The sequence below is a fragment of the Perca flavescens genome, chromosome 12 (assembly GCF_004354835.1).
Source record: "Perca flavescens isolate YP-PL-M2 chromosome 12, PFLA_1.0, whole genome shotgun sequence".
Classification (NCBI taxonomy): Eukaryota; Metazoa; Chordata; class Actinopteri; order Perciformes; family Percidae; genus Perca; species Perca flavescens.
In genome coordinates this window covers 26,508,077-26,527,485 of record NC_041342.1, presented here as the reverse complement: position 1 = coordinate 26,527,485, position 19,409 = coordinate 26,508,077, and the positions used below count along the sequence as shown (strand labels likewise).

At 39.3% G+C, this 19,409-nt stretch overlaps 1 protein-coding gene across 2 annotated transcripts in view; it reads right to left on the bottom strand.

The window, feature by feature from the left end:
• Nucleotides 1-19,409, bottom strand: part of LOC114564909 (solute carrier family 12 member 7) — a 41,673-nt gene that overhangs the window by 11,986 nt on the left and 10,278 nt on the right. Inside the window, exons 3-22 of one of the 2 annotated variants that reach the window (XM_028592579.1) lie at nucleotides 18,021-18,112; nucleotides 17,016-17,129; nucleotides 14,118-14,127; nucleotides 13,694-13,839; nucleotides 12,060-12,114; nucleotides 9,793-9,923; nucleotides 9,563-9,687; nucleotides 9,371-9,475; nucleotides 8,126-8,328; nucleotides 7,783-7,950; nucleotides 5,592-5,690; nucleotides 5,336-5,393; nucleotides 4,940-5,114; nucleotides 3,163-3,281; nucleotides 2,945-3,043; nucleotides 2,728-2,847; nucleotides 2,495-2,599; nucleotides 1,591-1,759; nucleotides 640-835; nucleotides 107-276 (exon numbers count right to left, since the gene is read on the bottom strand). In XM_028592579.1, the coding sequence (XP_028448380.1) occupies nucleotides 107-276; nucleotides 640-835; nucleotides 1,591-1,759; nucleotides 2,495-2,599; nucleotides 2,728-2,847; nucleotides 2,945-3,043; nucleotides 3,163-3,281; nucleotides 4,940-5,114; nucleotides 5,336-5,393; nucleotides 5,592-5,690; nucleotides 7,783-7,950; nucleotides 8,126-8,328; nucleotides 9,371-9,475; nucleotides 9,563-9,687; nucleotides 9,793-9,923; nucleotides 12,060-12,114; nucleotides 13,694-13,839; nucleotides 14,118-14,127; nucleotides 17,016-17,129; nucleotides 18,021-18,112 (2,459 nt within the window). Of the gene's footprint in view, nucleotides 1-106; nucleotides 277-639; nucleotides 836-1,590; nucleotides 1,760-2,494; nucleotides 2,600-2,727; nucleotides 2,848-2,944; nucleotides 3,044-3,162; nucleotides 3,282-4,939; nucleotides 5,115-5,335; nucleotides 5,394-5,591; nucleotides 5,691-7,782; nucleotides 7,951-8,125; nucleotides 8,329-9,370; nucleotides 9,476-9,562; nucleotides 9,688-9,792; nucleotides 9,924-12,059; nucleotides 12,115-13,693; nucleotides 13,840-14,117; nucleotides 14,128-17,003; nucleotides 17,130-18,020; nucleotides 18,113-19,409 lie in introns of those variants that run through there. The other variant, XM_028592578.1, reaches the window with a different exon arrangement.

The window sequence follows — 19,409 nt, the reverse complement described above, 5'->3', positions numbered from 1 at the left end:
ATAGAGGAGCCAATCTGTCGATATACTGTATAGAAGACTACTTCACTGCAAACTGCTAAAAACAAGGAAATAGGAAATGACAACTCACACACACACACACACACACCTTGTGTTGACTAAGTAAAAATGGCAGCAGCATGAGCAGTCCACCATCATGCACGATCCACCACACATCAATGGTCCCCTCCTTCAGACGCTCCTGGTTACCAGGGAAATGGTCAATGTTCTTAGCAACCAGCAGAGCCTGTTGAGCTGCCGTCGTCTCCCTTACGGTTTCTGTGGAGGAGAGAGAGAGAGAGAGAGAGAGAGAGAGAGAGAGAGAGAGAGAGAGAGAGAGAGAGAGAGAGAGAGAGAGAGAGAGAGAGAGAGAGAGAGAGAGAGAGAGAGAGAGAGAGAGAGAGAGATTAATGGCAAGGCATTTCAAATGTGGGATACAGCCACATTAAGATCAGAGAAAAGCACCTATTAGAAATATGGGACCTTACCATAAAAAAATAATGAAATGCAGGAAAACTTATGGAATTAACTTTTAAAAGGGTATACATATCAACGCAGTTAAGTTTCATGTTCTTAATACTGTAGAAATGTATGCTCTGATTTTGTTACACCCTTCCTTCACTTTGCTCCTGTGTAGTTTACCTATAAAGTTCCTCCTTGCGGAGGAGTCCCGGGCTTGTCCCCAGCCTGCTGGCCAGGCCATCAGGACAGCGTTGTGTTTCATTCCCCCCAGTCCTGCTGACTGGATGAGCAGCGAGAAACCGTCTCGCAGGTTGGACGATGCCACCACATGGGAGAAACCCTTCATCTTCTCAGCAGCCATCGCTGCTTTTAAGTTCTGCAGGGACCAAAAGGACCAAAACAAAAGGAGAGGGAAAGAACAATAAAACGGTTTGAGATGCAATTTGCATGCTCTCCCAGTATTTCCTCAAACAGTCTGCTGTAGTGAATATTCAGACATTGTTTTAAGCAGGGTTTTTCCTGCAAAGATAATTTTTTGGCGCCCCCTAAAGAGGTTTTAGCCAGCCCCAAAAGGAAAATCACTAGCACCAAGATGAAAAGAATTGAGAATGAAAATAGCAATTCAAATACTCATTAAATGTGTTCAAGAGCAATTTACCAAACAACTTATTGAACAAACAGAACATAAACTTGAATATGAGAGCTAATCTCAATTTTATCTCCAGAGTCAGGCTGTACTGGACTCTCCCGGTGATTCATTCAAATACTTATATTTTTTTGAACCAGTTTTGTTAATTGGGGTTTTATTTATTCAAGCATAATATACATTTTTGTTAATCCCCCTCAAAGGCCCATTTTGAGCCAGGAAAAACCCTGTTAAGGAAATCAGTGAAAGAGACTGCTTGTCTATCTGTGATACCTCTAAATAAATTAGATACCCATAACCTTTATGCTGGAAAATACTGGACATCGATGCAGAAGACCGTGGGACTACGGATGGAAATTAGCCCTTGGCTACAATCCGGCATGTTTACATGCATCTATTCCATGTTTGTTCATTAACATGCACTGTCCCAATCAAATAAATAAATGAAAAAAGAAAAAAAAAGATGACTGAACAAATGGACAAACCTGCTCTCCAGTCTTGACATCATTTCCCCGGGTCATGTAGGTTCCCTCCAGGACTGAGCAGACGATGGTCAGTCCTCTTCCTGCTTTGAGCTGCGTGGTAAAAGACAAGAGACGAGGGTGTTTCACCTTCAGGTCGGAGTCCAACTTACACAACACCAACAGTTGAGGCCTGACGAGAGAGAAAACATGTAAATTGTAAAAGAAAAGAAAAGAAAATAAAGCAAATGCAAAATAAGCATTAAGAATCATCAAACATAACATAACATCAAAATCTGTTTACAGGTCTTGGGAGTACCACTGCATGTACATATGTGGAGCTGTGTGAAATCTGATAAATGTCCTGATGTCACTTGAGTGAGCACGTTTAAAAATGAAAAAGATCTGGGGGTGTGAAGGAAGTGAGCTTATTAGACCTCTGTAAATGTATTTATTTATTTTGCCTGTGCCTTGTGACTGTGTATATGATAGGTGCCATATAAATACACTTTACTTAAATATAAATGGACTGTTTTTATATAATGCTTTTTTAGTCTTAACGACGACTCAAAGCACTTTAACATAGTACAGGAACCAGTTGCTGTGGCCAAGGCTGCCAAGGTGCCACCTGCTCATCAGCTAAACACTCACACACATTTACGCTCTTATGCTCAGCATCAGGGGCAACTGATCGAACCGAGGATCGAACCACAATCGAACCACCAACCTTCCGATTGGCAGGCGACCGCTCTACCACTGAGCCACAGCCGCCCCATCAAACTTGAATCTCACCTCACATGCTGAACTGACGCAATAGAGGTATAACAAGAAATAAAGATCCCCGAATAGTAGTTTTTTGTTGTTCTAGCCCCTAGTTTCATCATGATATAAGCAAATCAAATCACAACATACATTCTCACACACTCACCTCCAGTTTTTGGTGTGTAGTGGTGCTTCCTCCAGACGGATGAGAGCATAGCGTGCTGCATTCAAGGACAGACCTCTGATCCCATCACCCCATTCTTTCACTGCCCTGCAAACAAAAAGGTCCAAAAAGGAAAGTTTCAACTCTTTTACAAATGTTTAAGAACAGAATAGGCATTCAAATGTGGCGTAAAAGACTCTCCAGACCTAGACCAAGACCTAAAACCCAAAACTCACCCTCTGTACTCAATGTACTTGTAGATACAGCCCGCTATCACAATGGCGAACAGGGCGTAGTACCAGGAGCAGATGAACATGAGAGAGAGACACAGACTCATCCCTAAGAAGGAGAGGGTCCTACAGGACACACACACACACACACACACACACACACACACACACTTACATAAAATGTGAAGGATTTATTTGGAGTTCAGTTGGAAGCTGCTCTTACCAGTGATAGAACTTGAAGCGAGGTCTCCAGTTGGGGGTACGGAGCAAAGTCTGAACAGCACAGGCCAGGTTAACAAACAGATAGCACATGAGGAAAAACCTGAGTGGACACAAACGGAAATGATCATTAAAAAGAGAAAAGGACTGCAATCAAACTGGCAAGAAACGTAACAGACTGAAAGCAAGTAAACTTATGTTCTACAGTGTTAAACCACGTACATGGAGAGGATGGGGGCCACGGCATCCAGAGAAGCGATTAGGATTCCTATCTCACAGATCCCGACTGTCAGCAGCAGAGCCCAGGTGGGCTCACCATTAGCCTTCCCATGACCAAAGACCTGAGGAAGACAAAAACAGAGAGAAGATGAGATTATGCAGTACTGCAGAAAACTGCCACTACTTAGTCCATTAGTCGACTAATCGTCGTTTTGGTCTTAGTCGACTAAGATTTATTTAGTCCATTAGTGATTTTTTTTATGCTGAATGACTTGTTTTCCAAAAAACTCTCTGGGGGTTTTGGTTTAAATCTTTTCTATATCATTTCGATTGTCTAAAGATTGATTATTTATTTCAGTCATTATTATGCAAAACACCAGAGAAAGAATTGTGAAGACATAACATTGAGATCTTGGGATTTTTGATGGGTATTTTTATTTCTGTACTATTTTTTTTTTGCATTGTATAGACTAAACGGTTATTCCTTTTTCCTTCTAGGGAAATGCATTAAACATGTCTGTTAGATCTCTAGGATATACACAATTGGCCCTATGAAAGAACACTTTTGTATTCTTATCTTAAATCTTTTTTTCTGTGAGGTTTGTTCGTACAAGTCAGATTCACCAACTCTGGACTGGACAAACGTTTCGTAAATCGCCTTTTTCAGCCTGTTGGATGTCACCGGTTTAGTGATAGTGATAGTTAGCATTATCTATGCCCCTAAAGTTAAAGGCCAACTGTTCCATCCGGTTTGTGGGTAAGTTTTATTCCTGCACGCGCAAAAGACGACAGCAGCGGGGGCAGGGAGTTGTTCCCCAGTCTGGATCAACAACAGTTCATTTCTAGGATAATCGCCGGAACAACCGGCCAACCAAGCATTTTAGAACTTCATTTTGTGTCACGTTTGTGAGAATTTACACAATAAAGTTGTGAAAAACAAATGGTTACACTTTACTTGAAGGTATCTACATAAGAGTGACATAAACAGTATAAACAAGTCATAAATGTTTATGACATAATGCTTCTGTCAGACAGTGTCATTCAGTTTTTGTCATGACAAGTTATGGTTAGGGTTAGGGTTCATGTCTCATGACAGTGTCATGTCACTCTTATGTAGATAACTTCAAGTAAAGTGTTACTAAACAAATATTGGGAACCAAGCAGTCGGCCTGTTCAGAACAGGCACATGCTCCAAACAGGCACTAGTGTTACTAAAAACGTAAAAAGAAGAATTTCCCAAAACAAAAAGAAATTATTAAATAAACAATGTGTACTCAAAGCAGCATTGTACTGTGAAAGAAATAAAGAGAGAATGGTTTGATTTAAAGGTCCCATGGCATGAAAATGTCACTTTATGAGGTTTTTTTAACATTAACATGAGTTCCCCCAGCCTGCCTATGGTCCCCCAGTGGCTAGAAATGGCGCTAGGTGTAAACCGAGCCCTGGGGATCCTGCTCTGCCTTTGAGAAAATGAAAGCTCAGATGGGCCGATCTGGAATCTTCTCCTTATGGAGGTCACCCCCCCCCCTCCCCCCTCCTCAACAGCTACAGACACAGAAATGGCACATAATAAGGGGACCACTAAGGTCTATATAAAAGCATCCAAAGAGCACCATGTCATGGGACCTTTAAAGATAGAGGCCAAAAAAACGTCTTTATAAAGCAAAGCCTATTTAAGACCAAATAACAAAGTAATATAGTTATTTTGTGTTCGGGTGATGCTTTATTGTAAAAAGCGCAGGACTGTAACAACAAAAACAAAGATCTATCTAACACTGACCTGTAGGAACGGGATTACGCCATCCCGAGCGATGGCCTGCAACAGCCGGGGGGCGCCAGTGAGGCTCTGCAGCCCCGCCCCACAGCAGGAGAAAAACGAGCCAATCACAATCACCCAGGGTGACGGCCAGGCCAGAATACCAATTACCGGATTCTTCTGTACTGAGTAACCAAACCTGAAACACCCACAAGCATGCATACAATATAATTTGTGTACTGTATACTTGGTATACTAGGAGTAGCGGTGTGAGTCACGTCACATTTTCATTCAACACCAATGATTGGGTCTTTAAAAACAACTGCTTGAATAAAAAATGGTTGATCACCTACTAGCTGTAAAACGTCAGCCTGCCACCATTTAATTCTCTAAAATGACGTCAATAAAAAATACACGTACTTGTCTCTCAGTACCACTCCTTCAATACAGGCTCCAAACAAGACCACACAGGAGATGTCTGAGCATGAAGTTAAGATGGAAATACTTTGTATTTACTTTGCAGTAACAAAACGTGATCTGTTGCATTACAACACAAATAAATACAAACATAACTGGCAGCGTTGTTGCTCTCTGTCATCAACTGATATACCTCCTACATGCACATGCTCGTTTGTACTATACTGTGTAGATATCTCTATCGGAGTCTAGAGGATACAGATGAAAGACGTGGTGACAATAGCCATTATGGTTCCTATTGGGATGGACCTCTGGGCATCCCTGAGATCACCAGACCTATTAGAACCAGCCATTATACCTAAAATAAAAACACACAGGACGTAAACATTAGAATCAGTTTTGGAGGAAGTATTAAGAGCCTATACTTATGAGAAAATACCAATAACACAGTGTGAAAATACTCAATTACAAGTCAGAGTCCTGCATTTATAGTTTTATTTAAAATGGTTATTCTTGTCATATTTGCAGACTGTCATTATATCCTGACAGTACTACATGAAACGGGTAATCTTTGAATAAAAGTCACCTTCAGATGCTCCTAATGGCATAAGGGAAACAACCAATCAGATTCATGGAGTCTCTAAGGCAGCGTCAATGACTGCTTGTGGAATGCGAACAAACTGTTGAACTAGATAACGCTGATCAAATATGAATCAAGATTATTTCCCTTCGGACATGGTGCAATGTTGCTAGTGCCATTAGGAGCACCAGGAGGAGGCAGAGGAACATGATTTTTTTTCATTTTTTTATTACAAAATATCAGTCTAATGCATGGGATGGTAATGTTTCATTGTTGTTGGTCTTTTTGGCTCAGTACTAAAGTGGTTTGAATCCTATTTAAAGAATAGGGACTACTTTGTGTCTATAGGTAATTATACATCTGAGCATACAAATATGACATGCAGAGTTCCCCAAGGCTCAGTTCTGGGCCCTCTTCTGTTCAACATCTACATGCTTCCACTGGCTCAGATTATGGAAAACAACAAAATAAGTTACCATAGTTATGCGGATGACACACAAATTTACATAACCTTATCGCCAGGGAACTATAGCACAATACAACAATTAAATATGTGCATTCAACAGATTAATGATTGGATGTGCCAGAACTTTCTTAAATTAAATGAAGAAAAAACGGAGGTGGTCGTTTTTGGAGCAAAAGAGGAACGATTGAAAGTCAGCGCTCAGCTTCAAACGACAATGTTAAAAACAACAGACAAAGCCAGAAATCTTGGTGTAGTCATGGACTCAGACCTGAATTTTAAAAGCCACATTAACATAATTAAAAAAATCAGCCTATTATCACCTTAAAAATATATCAAGGGATAAAGGACTTATTTCTCAGCAGGATCTGTAAAAACTTGTCCATGCATCTTCAGTAGACTTGACTACTGTAACGGTGTCTTTACAAATCTCCCTAAAAAATCAATCAGACAGCTGCAGCTGATTCAGAACGCTGCTGCTCGAGTCCTCACTAAAACCAAGAAAGTGGATCACATCACTCCAGTATTGAAGTCTCTACATTGGCTCCCAGTGCCTCAAAGAATTGATTTCAAAATACTTTTACTGGTTTATAAATTACTAAATGGTTTAAGGCCAAAATACATTTCTGATCTGCTACTACATTATGACCCACCCAGACCTCTCAGGTCGTCTGGGACTGGTCTGCTTGTTGTCCCCAGAGTCAGAACTAAACAGGGGGAAGCAGCGTTCAGTTTTTATGCTCCACATCTTTGGAACAAACTCCCAGAAACCTGTAGGTCCGCTGCAACTCTCAGTTCTTGTAAATCTAAGCTAAAGACCTATCTTTTTGATGTTGCTTTTCTTTAAATAATCTATTTTATTAACTTTAATTTCTTATACTGCACTGTAACTTTTATTCTTATACGGCACTATCAATTTTATTCTTGTCTTTTAATGTTTTTAAATTGTTTTTAATTGTCTTCTAACTGCTCTTTAATGTTTTATGTAAAGCACTTTGAATTGCCCTGTTGCTGAAATGTGCTATACAAATAAAGCTGCCTTGCCTTGCCTTGATGCTAGGTATGTCAGTTGCCTTAAATTTGATTGTGAGCAACTGCAAATTAACTATTTCCCTGAGGGGATCAATAAAGTATTCTGATATAGTGACAATTTCAGCAAATATGACAACAAGTTATTTTAAATAAAAGTTACCAACTGCAGCTTTAAGTAAAAGTACAGAAGTATTAAAAGCATTAAATGTAACTTGAAAGTAAAAGTACTCATCTCGCATAACTGCTCTTTTCAGAGTTTTAGTATTTAACGTATAATTTAGTTTCCTATCACAATCATTTCTTATTGTTATAATCTTAGACTCATAACATAATACTCATAACATTCTAACTCATATTTGTTGGTATTTTATCTACCTGTGACAGAGGGGAAGTATATTCCCACCAGCAGAGTGAAGTATGTGGCGATGTCATTGAAGACGTAGGGCTTATTCATGTCATTGGATGTGCCCTGGGCTTCTACTGAAGGCTGGTCTTTCTTCTCTATGAACATACCAGCTGGACCATAGTCGCCCCACAGGTTGTCTAACAGAAAGACACAAAAGCATTATCAGCTGGATGAACAGTAGGATGCATTCTCTGCGGCAATGAATATCATGTGAACAAAGTTGATCACTTGGCCTGAAGGTGGCACAAGATGAAATACTGGACTTTATCGCCATGAAAAAAAGCTCAGAATCCTTCCTCTCCTCTTTCTCACCTTTGATAACTCCGCTCAGAAGCCCGGGTATGGCCCGTATCTCTGTCAGGTTGTTTAAGTTGAAGTATTCATCACAGGTTGCGTTGTTGTCGCAAAAGAAGCTCCATAGGTCTGTGAACTCGGTTTTGTTTTTCACAACCGTTGTCTTTGCACATGTTTCAAACATTTCATTCTTCAGAGATCGGTTTCCCAACAGACAGACGCTTTAAAAGAAGAGAGAAAAGTGTAGTTTAGTTGGATGGAAGCTGATGTATCTGTTGTGGTAGATTGAGCTCTGGTTCTCTGGGAAACAGATGCCTTAGAACAACTGAGAAGTATAAATGAATGAAAGGAATTTTCTATTTTGTTTTTTTACAGTGGTTGATAAGTGTGTTTTGCAATAAACCTGAGCCGCTGAACCTGTGGTGCTTCGATCTGATATGACGAATGTGTTACCAATACAACCAGGAGTTTAGTAATACGTTAGCTTCAAAACAGCCAGCACAACCATCTCAATTCACTGCACACACACACAACCCCTTCATGTAGTTAGTGTTACACCTATTATAAACTAATGTGTCACATACATACTCATAACAACCAAGGCACAGCCATGAAACCCCACCAAAGCTATGTCATCCCATGGCTGTAGTCATAATTACAGCTACAGTCTAGCTGCAATGATACAGACATGAGCCAGAGCCAGTCACAGCTGAGAGTGTGCACCCACACACCCTGTGGTCACAACAAGCGGCGGGCTACTCAATAACTTAACTCAATTTCAATTCAATTTTATTTATAGTATCAAATCATAACAAGCGTTATCTCAAGACACTTTACAGATAGAGTAGGTCTAGACCACACTTGGTAATTAACAAAGACCCAACAGTTCCAGTAATTCCCCCCAAGAGCAAGCATTTAGTGCAACAGTGGCGAGGAAAAACTCCCTTTTAGGAAGAAACCTCAGTGGTGAGAAAAACTTCCTTTTAGGGAGGTGGGCCCCACAGTTTCAGACTTTGTAAACCCCTGATATCACATGTTGACATGAAACAAAATCAACCAATTAAATCAAACACACTGAGCAATGGCAAAACATGGCAATGAATACCACCAACTGAAGTGCAAGTATTTCTCCTCATCTGTCCTTTTGCAACAGTATCATGCACTGGAGGAGTTAAATGTAGCATGTTGTTGATAAGAATATTTCAGTCTTGAAAACATGACCGGGTTTAATGATAAATTATAGTTTAGCCGTTACTAACTCACTTATAGTCTGGTTGCTCGATGATCGTCTTGATGACTCCTGCATAAGTGGCCAAGATCGAGAGAAACACACAGGCCAGAAACACCAGAGCCAGTTTGTTCACATACCTGCAGAAAGAAAGGGAATACATGCGAGTCTGTGGGCGTGTGCGTGCGTGTGTGTCATAGACTGTATACGTGTGTGTGGATACTTACTTTACCCCTACAAACACTACCAGAGCCATCAATAGCAGGCAGCATGTGCCATAGACACGCATATTGTTGAGCATTGCTGCATTTTCACTTTCTTTAAACACTGTTGCTGTTGGAACAATGTACGTCTGGCAGTAAGGAGACAAAAAAAAAAAAGAGTGAATGGGTCATTAATAGCAGCAGAAGTGACTACTGACGTGGGTGACCTCTTATCTGTCAGAGTGGTAACATACCAGCAGAATCTCTATGGTGCCCAGTATGTACATGGATCCAGCAAAGGTGGTTCCGAGATAGAAACAGAGACCCACTGCTCCTCCAACCTCTGGACCCAGTGACCTGGAGATCATGTAGTATGAGCCACCGGCTTTGGAGAAATTAAATCCTGGTTAGTCAGGCTACTACCAAATTTAAAAAGATATGTTAAACTTTATTTTTCCAAACTTTGGTAACCCTATATTTTACAGTTTAGCTTCCACTGGGGATGATGGGAGAAGCTCTGAGTTGATCAAAATGTTAATATGCTCATCAGATTCACCTTTAGTCATTACGTAATGCTCACAACAAGTAAGGGAAGTGAATGGCAGTATTTTTTGCCCTTCTTATGAAACATACACACTGCCGTATCCCATGCCCCCAAGATTTGCGCTGGGCTTTGAAATTTGACAGAGCGGCCAAAGTGGAATGACAACATCTGTGTCTGTCACATGATGCCATGGGGCCCAAAAATATTTTTCCCATAGACTTTCATGGTAAAAGAGACGTCTGTAAATCCGTGGATACATTGTTTTGAGCGTCACAGCCCTCCGAGAAATGACTTGTTTCACTATTAGAACTTGATCTATTCGGTCTGATAACGTTTCGAAAGTCTACAAACAGACATGACTAAATAATTTAATCCCCATTGAAGTAAGCGGAGAGCTAAACCGGAACTTGCCGGCTCTGCATGCGAGGTCTCTAGAGCGCATATTTATGAGCCCCATAGCGTGAAAGCAGCATCGATCCTCCGGGTAATTTTATAAGAGGAAGTTGAATTCTTTGCCTTCATGCGCTACCAAGCAACTATCATAGGAATGAACGAGGCTTTGCCTCAAACACTGTATCCAGGTCTTATTATACATCCATGCCCTATCCTCTTGATTAAGGTCGTTGAGTCTCTATGAGGGAGCCTGCAGACGCTACTCTGGGCTGAAAAAAATCTTCTACAAAGCCACTAGTACTGATCATCAATCAAAGATAATGCAGTACAAAAATGATGTGTAGCAAACACATAAATAAAACATTTATTGGGTTTAAAAGCTCATTGTTGACATTTAAAAAAAGTAGTTTGTTTTGTAAAACATTTTTGTACAACATCATTGCATTATTTATGATAAAGTATCAGGTCTTTGTCAAGCAAAGTACAAGTAATCTTAGGTGTAGTGCATTTAAAATGCAGCAATTTACGGGGCTTTTTTTTAGGGGGGGGGTGGGGGGCTACTATCATTATTATGGAAAGCATAATATTCACACATAACCAAATCTATGCAGTCATTAATTACAATGGCTAATATCTAGTATTAGCTGGAGTCTTATAGTCAGTGCACAGCAGATCAGCTGAACAAAGTTTCCAATAATAAAATATTATTTTCTTGGGTTTAAATGGATCTCTGAGTCATAAAGAGAAGTTCTTCAAGGAACCTTGTAAATTGTGAATCAACAGCTGCATATAAACTGTAGGGCTGCTACCTCTTAGTCGATTAGTTGACTAATCGGTCGTTTTGGTCTTAGTCAACTTAGATTTCTTTAGTCAATTAGTCATGTTTTATGCTTTTTTTATGCTGAATGACTTATTTCCAAGAAACGTACGAGCACATCTCTGGTAAACACAAGAATTAAAGTGGTGCTTTTGCATGACTCTTTGCGGAGAAACTCAGATTTACAGATCTGTCGATTAAATCAACTAATCGATTAGTCGATACAATTGAATGAGCGTTAGTCAACTAAGAACTTCTTCAATCGAGCACAGCCCTAATAAACTGGAATTATAAAACTTATAATTAGGCTCCATTTGTGACCCCATGTCTTAGCTTGCATATATCTACATTGAGAATATTCATTCTCAGGTTGCTGCATTTGAATACTTTCAGAGGACCTAATAGCTGTAAAAGTATCCAACAATCAACAACCAAAAAAGCAAAGATTCAAATATTTTGAAAAAATAAACCTAAATTTGTGTAGCAGAAATTAAGATTTACCCAGATGTATCTTGTGACCCCCAGGTTGAGAACCCCAGATCTATATAACAGTGTAACTACCATATCATGTCCTGGTTAGTTTATAAATAATCAAATTAATGGATTTTTAAATTATTTATTTTTGCAGTGTTCCGACATGATGCAATCACAATCAATCCTTCAAATTCTGGCTGTGGTAAATAATGAAAACACTGCAGTGTATCCACCTCAAAGCAAACCATTACATTCAAATATTACTAGTAGAAAAGAACAAATAATGTTTTTACCTGGGACAACTCCATTGGTTGCTATGGCACTCATTGATATGGCTGTGAGCAAGGTCTGCATGGAGAGAAAGAGGACAGACATTATAGATGGAAGAAAAGAGAGACGTGTGCAGTATTCTTTGTGCAAGAATAATATAATCTAAATAAGCTATGTTTTGCATGATATACGTTCATTTCATACAGTTTTATTCAAGCTTGCTCCAAAAGTCACACCTTTTGGCTCACTTTCAAGTGTAATATCCCATGTTACTGTATAGGGCTGGGTACCATTTAAATTTTTTCCCCCATACAGACACCTGAGTTTAGGTACTGACACAAAAACAATCTTTTCCAAATCTTTTGTACTTTAAAAGATACTGTACTTTGTTTTACAAATTTTTTTTTTTTTTATCATTTAACAAAAGAAGGCAAACTTTTTTTATTGTTAAAACACAAATTAAAAGAGAGAGGGTGACATATGAGAAAGACTCATTTCAGTCATTCAAACATGGCAATAAGAACCTGTCGTTCAAATTTGTAAATACAGTTATTAATCCACAGAAATCTGCTACAATCAGTCATTCCCTTGCAAGTCCAGATTGCGTTTTCTCCTAAATAGGAAAGAAAGGGGTAGAACTCTAGAGCTGAAATGGATTGTCCTTTTAAAAAAAAAAAAAAAAAAAACAACTCAAGGCCTCCAAATGTTTTTTTAACCAAAACCCGCGATCTTTTTCTAAACCTTATCAAGTAGTTTGATTTCAAAGTCATTGAGAATGCAGTGTCATGTACGGGAACGTAATTATTCGGAGACAGGGTTGTCTGACCTTATTTCAAGTTATGTATAATAATGACCAAGGGGGTAGAGGAGAGACAGACACACTATTCAAATGCTAAATGTTGCTGTACAAAAATGTTATTTGTTTAAATAAAATATATTATCTATACAAAATTTCGGCTTGAACAGGAACTATCGGATCAAAGTAAATAAGTAAAAAAGGAGATTTTCTATACGCAAAATCAGGGTTTCGTTGTGCTCCACAGCTACAAAAGCCAATAAAAAAGCAGAACACATATTTAAAAGACAAGCACAAACTGTCGGTTTTTGATACCCATTGCTATGAACACATTTAATTCATTAAATGTACAAGTACTGCGGTTTTAATACCCATTGGACCTAGTGAAATGCTAAACAGTCTCCTAAACAGCACCACCAACATCATCTTTAGGCTCGGCCATCTCTTTGGTCTACAGCATGGGACAGGGTGGGTATATATCGTAGAAGGGTGTTGTGTGCTCTGTTAACATCGCATCACATGAGTGACGAGCATGTAAGTTCAAACTTTTCAAACAGTCAGCTCTCTGTTTGGCTGTGGAGCTACTACTACAGTTGTAAATAAGACAAACCTTGTGCTCGTTTTTGAGCACCCTCCTCTGAGCTAATGCATGGAGATTAATACGGTCATGAATCAAAACTATACATTCAGAGGAGGTTGTATTGACTGGCCTGCATTTTTTCTGCCATGCCGTAAATCTCAGACTAAACATCAGACATGTCATTGTTCCGTTCAGGCATTCACAGAATTAGCGGCAACAATGACTTGTTTGTCTTTCAATCACTGTCAGCAGAAATATGTTTAGATTTATTAATTACTCACACAGATGCAGCAAATGGAGACGATGGCGAAGGATCCCAGGATTCCTGCTGTGCCGACGATCCAGGTGAGACGCAGAAAGAGAATCACGCCCAGGATGTTCTGCATGCAGGGAAGGTAAACTCCAATGAAGGTTCCCATTTGGGGACCTGGGGATGGATAAACACAAAACAATTTTGAAGTGGGGTTGTATGAGGTACTTATCCATAGTCAGTGTATTACCTACTGTATTAGATAGTGGTCGGCAGGCCCCCAGTTCCGAGTCTCCCAAAACCATTGCTGTGGTAGTTTCCAATTGTGCAGTGACACGTGAGTGTCGTTATAGTCCATGCAAAAAAGGATGTCTGTATTTTCGGTGCCTGCTTGCTCCCTTTCCCTGCATTTCCTCTTGCAGTGATCTTGTAAAAGAGCAAAGAGATGACCCAACATTTTAGGCTCTGGGCTGCCAGACTCTCCCAGATGATGAGGTGGAGAGTGCAGCCTTTGGTTATTTCCTCCAAGACCAAGTTGGTGAGAAAGTGTGTTCCCCAGGGGGGCGGTTTTGTGAGGGATGAAATTGTGCAAATTGGTCTGCCGTCTACTGTCAAACTTACTGTATTTTAGACATGACTGACTGAGGTTTCTCATACTTACACACCGCACCACTTAGCTAATGTTTAGTTAGTTTGTGTTAAGTAAACTACTTTTTGATTAAAATATCTGTGTGACCTCCCTTTTTCTTGCCGGCCTTGAGCCAGGTGGTAACAATGACTATGAACTACAATGACTATGGATAAGCACCTCATACAGCCCCACTTGAAAAGATCTGACCTATCATTTTAAGGCAGTTGTAAAACAGCCTTACGTGTGTTTATCATATTCAACATTTTCAAATTTGTAAATTATTCTAAATATTAGTCTAATATGCAGCAAATTAAAGCTGACAAACCTATCTTTGACTCCCATTACAGGCTATATGTAGGGGAAGAATCTTATTTAGCATGATGGCTGGCATCAGACAATGGAACAATTCATATTTATAAACTGCTCTGCGAGAACTTCTTTCAAAATGTTAAAAGCCCCATCTGGAAATGTTCTAAGATAGGCCTATATAAATATTTTTAAATAATAATTTGTGTCCGATGTGTGTTTTTTTCCCACAAAGAAAGTTAAATCACCTGGTAAACTCACATCTATTCTTTCTCCTTAATTGAAAATCTCATGAAAATGCAAATATTGTTTATTTTAAATGCGTAACTGCTGGACACAAGATGTCTCCTACGTCACTGAAAAGTCAATTCTCAGAGTATGTGCAGTGGATGTTTCAAATTCCCACTTTCCCACAAACTCTGTACACTGCATATTGGGCCCAATTGCATTCCAAATAAAAGGAAATCCAAATCCAAAAACAGAAGAAAAAAAGAAGAAGTGAAAGTTCAAATGACACTGAAATTGTACTTTACAGACATCTTGTAATAAATAAAATATTATAAATAAAATAAAATATTGTCCATGATCCATACAACAGCTTTCGGTACAAAGTAAAATGATTGTGCTTGAACTCCTACAGTCTCACTAGCATTATCCTGGGTTATAATATTTACAGTATGCATTACACTGCACAAACAAGGTTCTATATACCTCTACCACTACCCTCCCCAAAAACCAAGTGTACGTACCATTTTCTGAGTTACAAACACTTTGTCCTGTGCTTTCTCTTCTGCACTTAGTTGTCTGTCTGAATACTGTGAAGTGCCTGATGTTGATTTCAAGATCTCCCACATCTTCTCCCCCTCACTCTCTTTGCATAGTCTGTTTTATTCTTTTTAGTCTCACATTTCGTACTGATGAAAAAACACAGCCATCGTTCAGGGGGCGGGTTTTACTAAAACATCATCAATGCTTCTGCTAAGCTACAGCCCAAGGTCCTACTGGGTTCCACCCAAAGACAGCAAGGCTACCAAGGAAGCAAGAATTGTTGCCTTGGAGCACATTTTCTTAACAATTTACAATATGATTTAAATCCCACTGGAAGCAGCATACTGCCACCAGTAATGTGGCTTCTTTTGTGAGAATTTGGGAAACAAGTCCTCAAACCTAAATGACTGACTAGGTTGTTTGGCAATTACTCAAAAACGACAAATACTGTATGGGAAAGAACTTGTGTTGGTGGAACATGTGTACATTCAAAAGTTGTTTTAGTCGTGCAACAGAAAACTCTGATTGGACAGATAGTCTAGCTAGCTGTTTGGATTTACCTTGCGGCGGAATTTCTGTCGGCAACGGCGCAATCCCGGAAGTGGAACGTTGTGGATATAGACTATGCACCGATTGACGAAGGAAGAATGCCAATGTCATTACATATAGTGTGTATTTGCCGAACGACAATGGCACAGAACCCGTCTCCGAAACCCAAATATCAACCATAAAGATTACACATCTCCAGCCACTTGCAACAGCAAGCAGTTTACTGTGTGTTAAATAACATGGCATTCTCACAATACAGTCCATTCTTTAGAGCTGTTTATAAGCTGCTTTATCTCCTCGTGATATCATCCCAAAGTTCAAAGTCTAGGGTAAACTTAACTTAAACTGTATTTGAAGCTTGATAGACTGCAAAACTGAAAAGAAGGAATTATTTTTGCCAAAACTTATTATCATGCCTTTCTTTTCTTAACGATTCCTGAAACAATAATTAGATAACCAATAGCTAATTACTATCTCTTTTCCAGTGTGTGTGTGTGTGTGTGTGTGTGTGTGTGTGTGTGTGTGTGTGTGTGTGTGTGTGTGTGTGTGTGTGTGTGTGTGTGTGGAGGGGGGTTCAAATACTGGAATACCGGCAGGAAGTCTAGTTTGAGTGACAGAATGCATTTATAGGTGCCAAATGGAGTACCCTGCCTTGGCACCCTCGGAGTACTGCAGGGGGTACGTGAAGTTTAATGTAAATGCATAGTTCCTACCATAATGCAAGTTTGATGAAACACATTTTATATTCAATATTCCTATAGTGAATGCAAGTGTTAACTGCTGTAAACTGCAGCAACAACCGCAATCCTTCACGATTATGTTTGTTCACGATTATGTTTGTTCACTGTGAGCGGGAAGCCAGTTTCGATATTAAATGACATACAGAAATCAAGAAAATTGATTTGTGGTTGAAACACAGCAGCAGCAATACAGCCAAAAACATGGAGAATGACAATTATCCTCAGCGAACCACAAGCCCATGTTTCCCTGTTTGTTTGTTTGTTTTTCCAGGGCGTACTTGACTAAAAAAAATTTAAAATAACTTTCAGTATCAACATTTTCACTAGCTCAAAAATCAGGTCCTTACCACAACAGCGACCCTCCTGACCCCATCCTCAGCCTCCTCATGCTCACGAACACCCTGGGTCAGGTTGGTGTAGTTGGCCAGCTTGTTGAGAAGAGATGATACCATAGGGTGACTTTCCATTTCCTCCTGCAGATAGACAGCGAGACGTGCATAAACAAAATAAAGCAAATATATTCTGTACAATGTCTGTACAGTGTTGTGTTGTTAGCACTGCTAGCAGGTGCACATAGACTTTAATACTAACTGACACGCTTTCAACCAGAACCAAGACGTATTACATATCACATAACTCCCGTTTTAACCACCTTACACTGGCTCCAAGTATGTATACATTTAAGATCTTATTGATTTATTTTAAGGCTCTTCATGGCTTCGCTCTTTGCTAAATTATTTACCTCTAGTACAATATAGCAGCCTGTACAGAGTTTGAGCTTCTCATTAAGAAGTTTTATATGTGTTCCAGAGTCCCAGCTTAAAACTAGAGGGGGGAGAGCCCTTACAGTCAGGGCCCTGAGGCTTTGCAAACTGGCCAGAGAAATACTTTAACATTCTTTTTTTCCTTTTTTTTTTTTTTTTTTACATACTTATATCAGAGCGCTTATACTGAATTTACTTACATTTTTCATTATTTATTATTTTTTTTACTTAAATTATGTTTTATTTTCTTCTATCATTACTGGAGTTGGATTTATCTGTTTTATAATACTGATCTCATAATTTGTTGATTTGAATTAATTTGGTTTTTGAAAAGCATTATGAACGTTTTTATTATCATTGCTTTTATTATATTATCCCATTTGGAGGTTTGGAGCCAGAAACCTTCTGATCATATGTCTTTATATTTAACTTTTGTGTCAGCAATTTAAAATAATATGACTTATTGATCTTATATCACACAACATAAAGACATAATCTTCCTGTACCATAGATCTCATGCAACATGAATTTGATTTAAAAACATATCAGCTTTGTGGACAATGCAGACTTTTTACAGAGAAATTTCATTTTTTGTCTTACCTCAAACAGGGCCATGTTCTTGCCTTCATAATAGTGTTCTCCGTCATCGTCTGAGTTAAGGAATTGACTCGACTCTCTCTGACAGTCATCTCCTATGGGATACAGAAGAAAAACACCCTGTTAGATGCATACTATAGAAAGAGCAGCAAAAGAACAGAGGCAGCAGGATCATCAGGTACTGTTTTTGTGTAGTATCTGTAACAGCACTATAGGCTGTGTTGTATTGCTAGCAGTGATGTACTCTAGTCATAGTCCTAGGAAGGCCTTTTCACACTGCATATTCATAGCCCTGGGCTAAGAGTTGACCATGCATTATTTAGCCCCTACACACACACACACACACACACACACACACACACACACACACACACACACACACACACACACACACACACACACACACACACACACACACACACACACACACACACACACACACACACACACACACACACACACACACACACACACACACACACACACACACTAAGCAGAGGGCTATACAATTCAAACTGCACTAAGTACCTACTACTATCCCCATCTTAAATATTCATTGGAAGATAAGAAGTTAAGAAAAACTGTATTGTCTGTCACGAATGACAGAAATTTGTCTTTGAACGGGCAGGCTCAAATTACATAAAATACATATAAGAACATAAAAGATACATATAGAAACAGTGTAAAAACATTGACGGTACAAACATGTGCAAAAATGCATAGACGCCTGAATGGAGCTGTAGGATGTGTTGTCTATGTATGAATGTTCAGTGTGGCGATGAAGGATTTTTTTATATACGTTTTTCTGGTATATACTGTATATATTTGACTCTGTAGCGTCGACCTGATGGCATATGACTAATGTTAACATTCAGATGATAAGATGAAGAAGTCATGCGATTTGCCAACAAAAACATTATGCAAATTCCATTGTTTACTTTAGCAGCCGTTTCACACTGGCACCTTTAAGCCCTGTGTTTAGTGGATTTTCAGGGAATAACCCCGCAAACTCGAGGCTAATGGTGCGTTCTTTTTGTCCACCGAAGTCGATTTACGAGTCATTTTCCGGAGTTACGAACCGGAAGTTGCAAAAAGAACGCCACCGAGGTCGTATATACGACTCGTCAAGTCGTCTGAACTCAGAGGACCCCCGAGTTCACTTTCAAAGATGGCTACGTCATGCATCACACGTAGTAAACATTGTGGTTTTCTACAATTTTAAGCACTTTTGTCTTTGTTGTAACCAAATGAAGAAGTCGTACACAAAGCACTGTATACTGCTACCTATAGGCATGTCGCTACAGTCTTATTAGGAGTTAAATAACGCCTAATTAGTTATTTTGTAGCTTGTGCAGCTGAAATTGGCTAGAGACGCTCGGTTGCTATATGAAA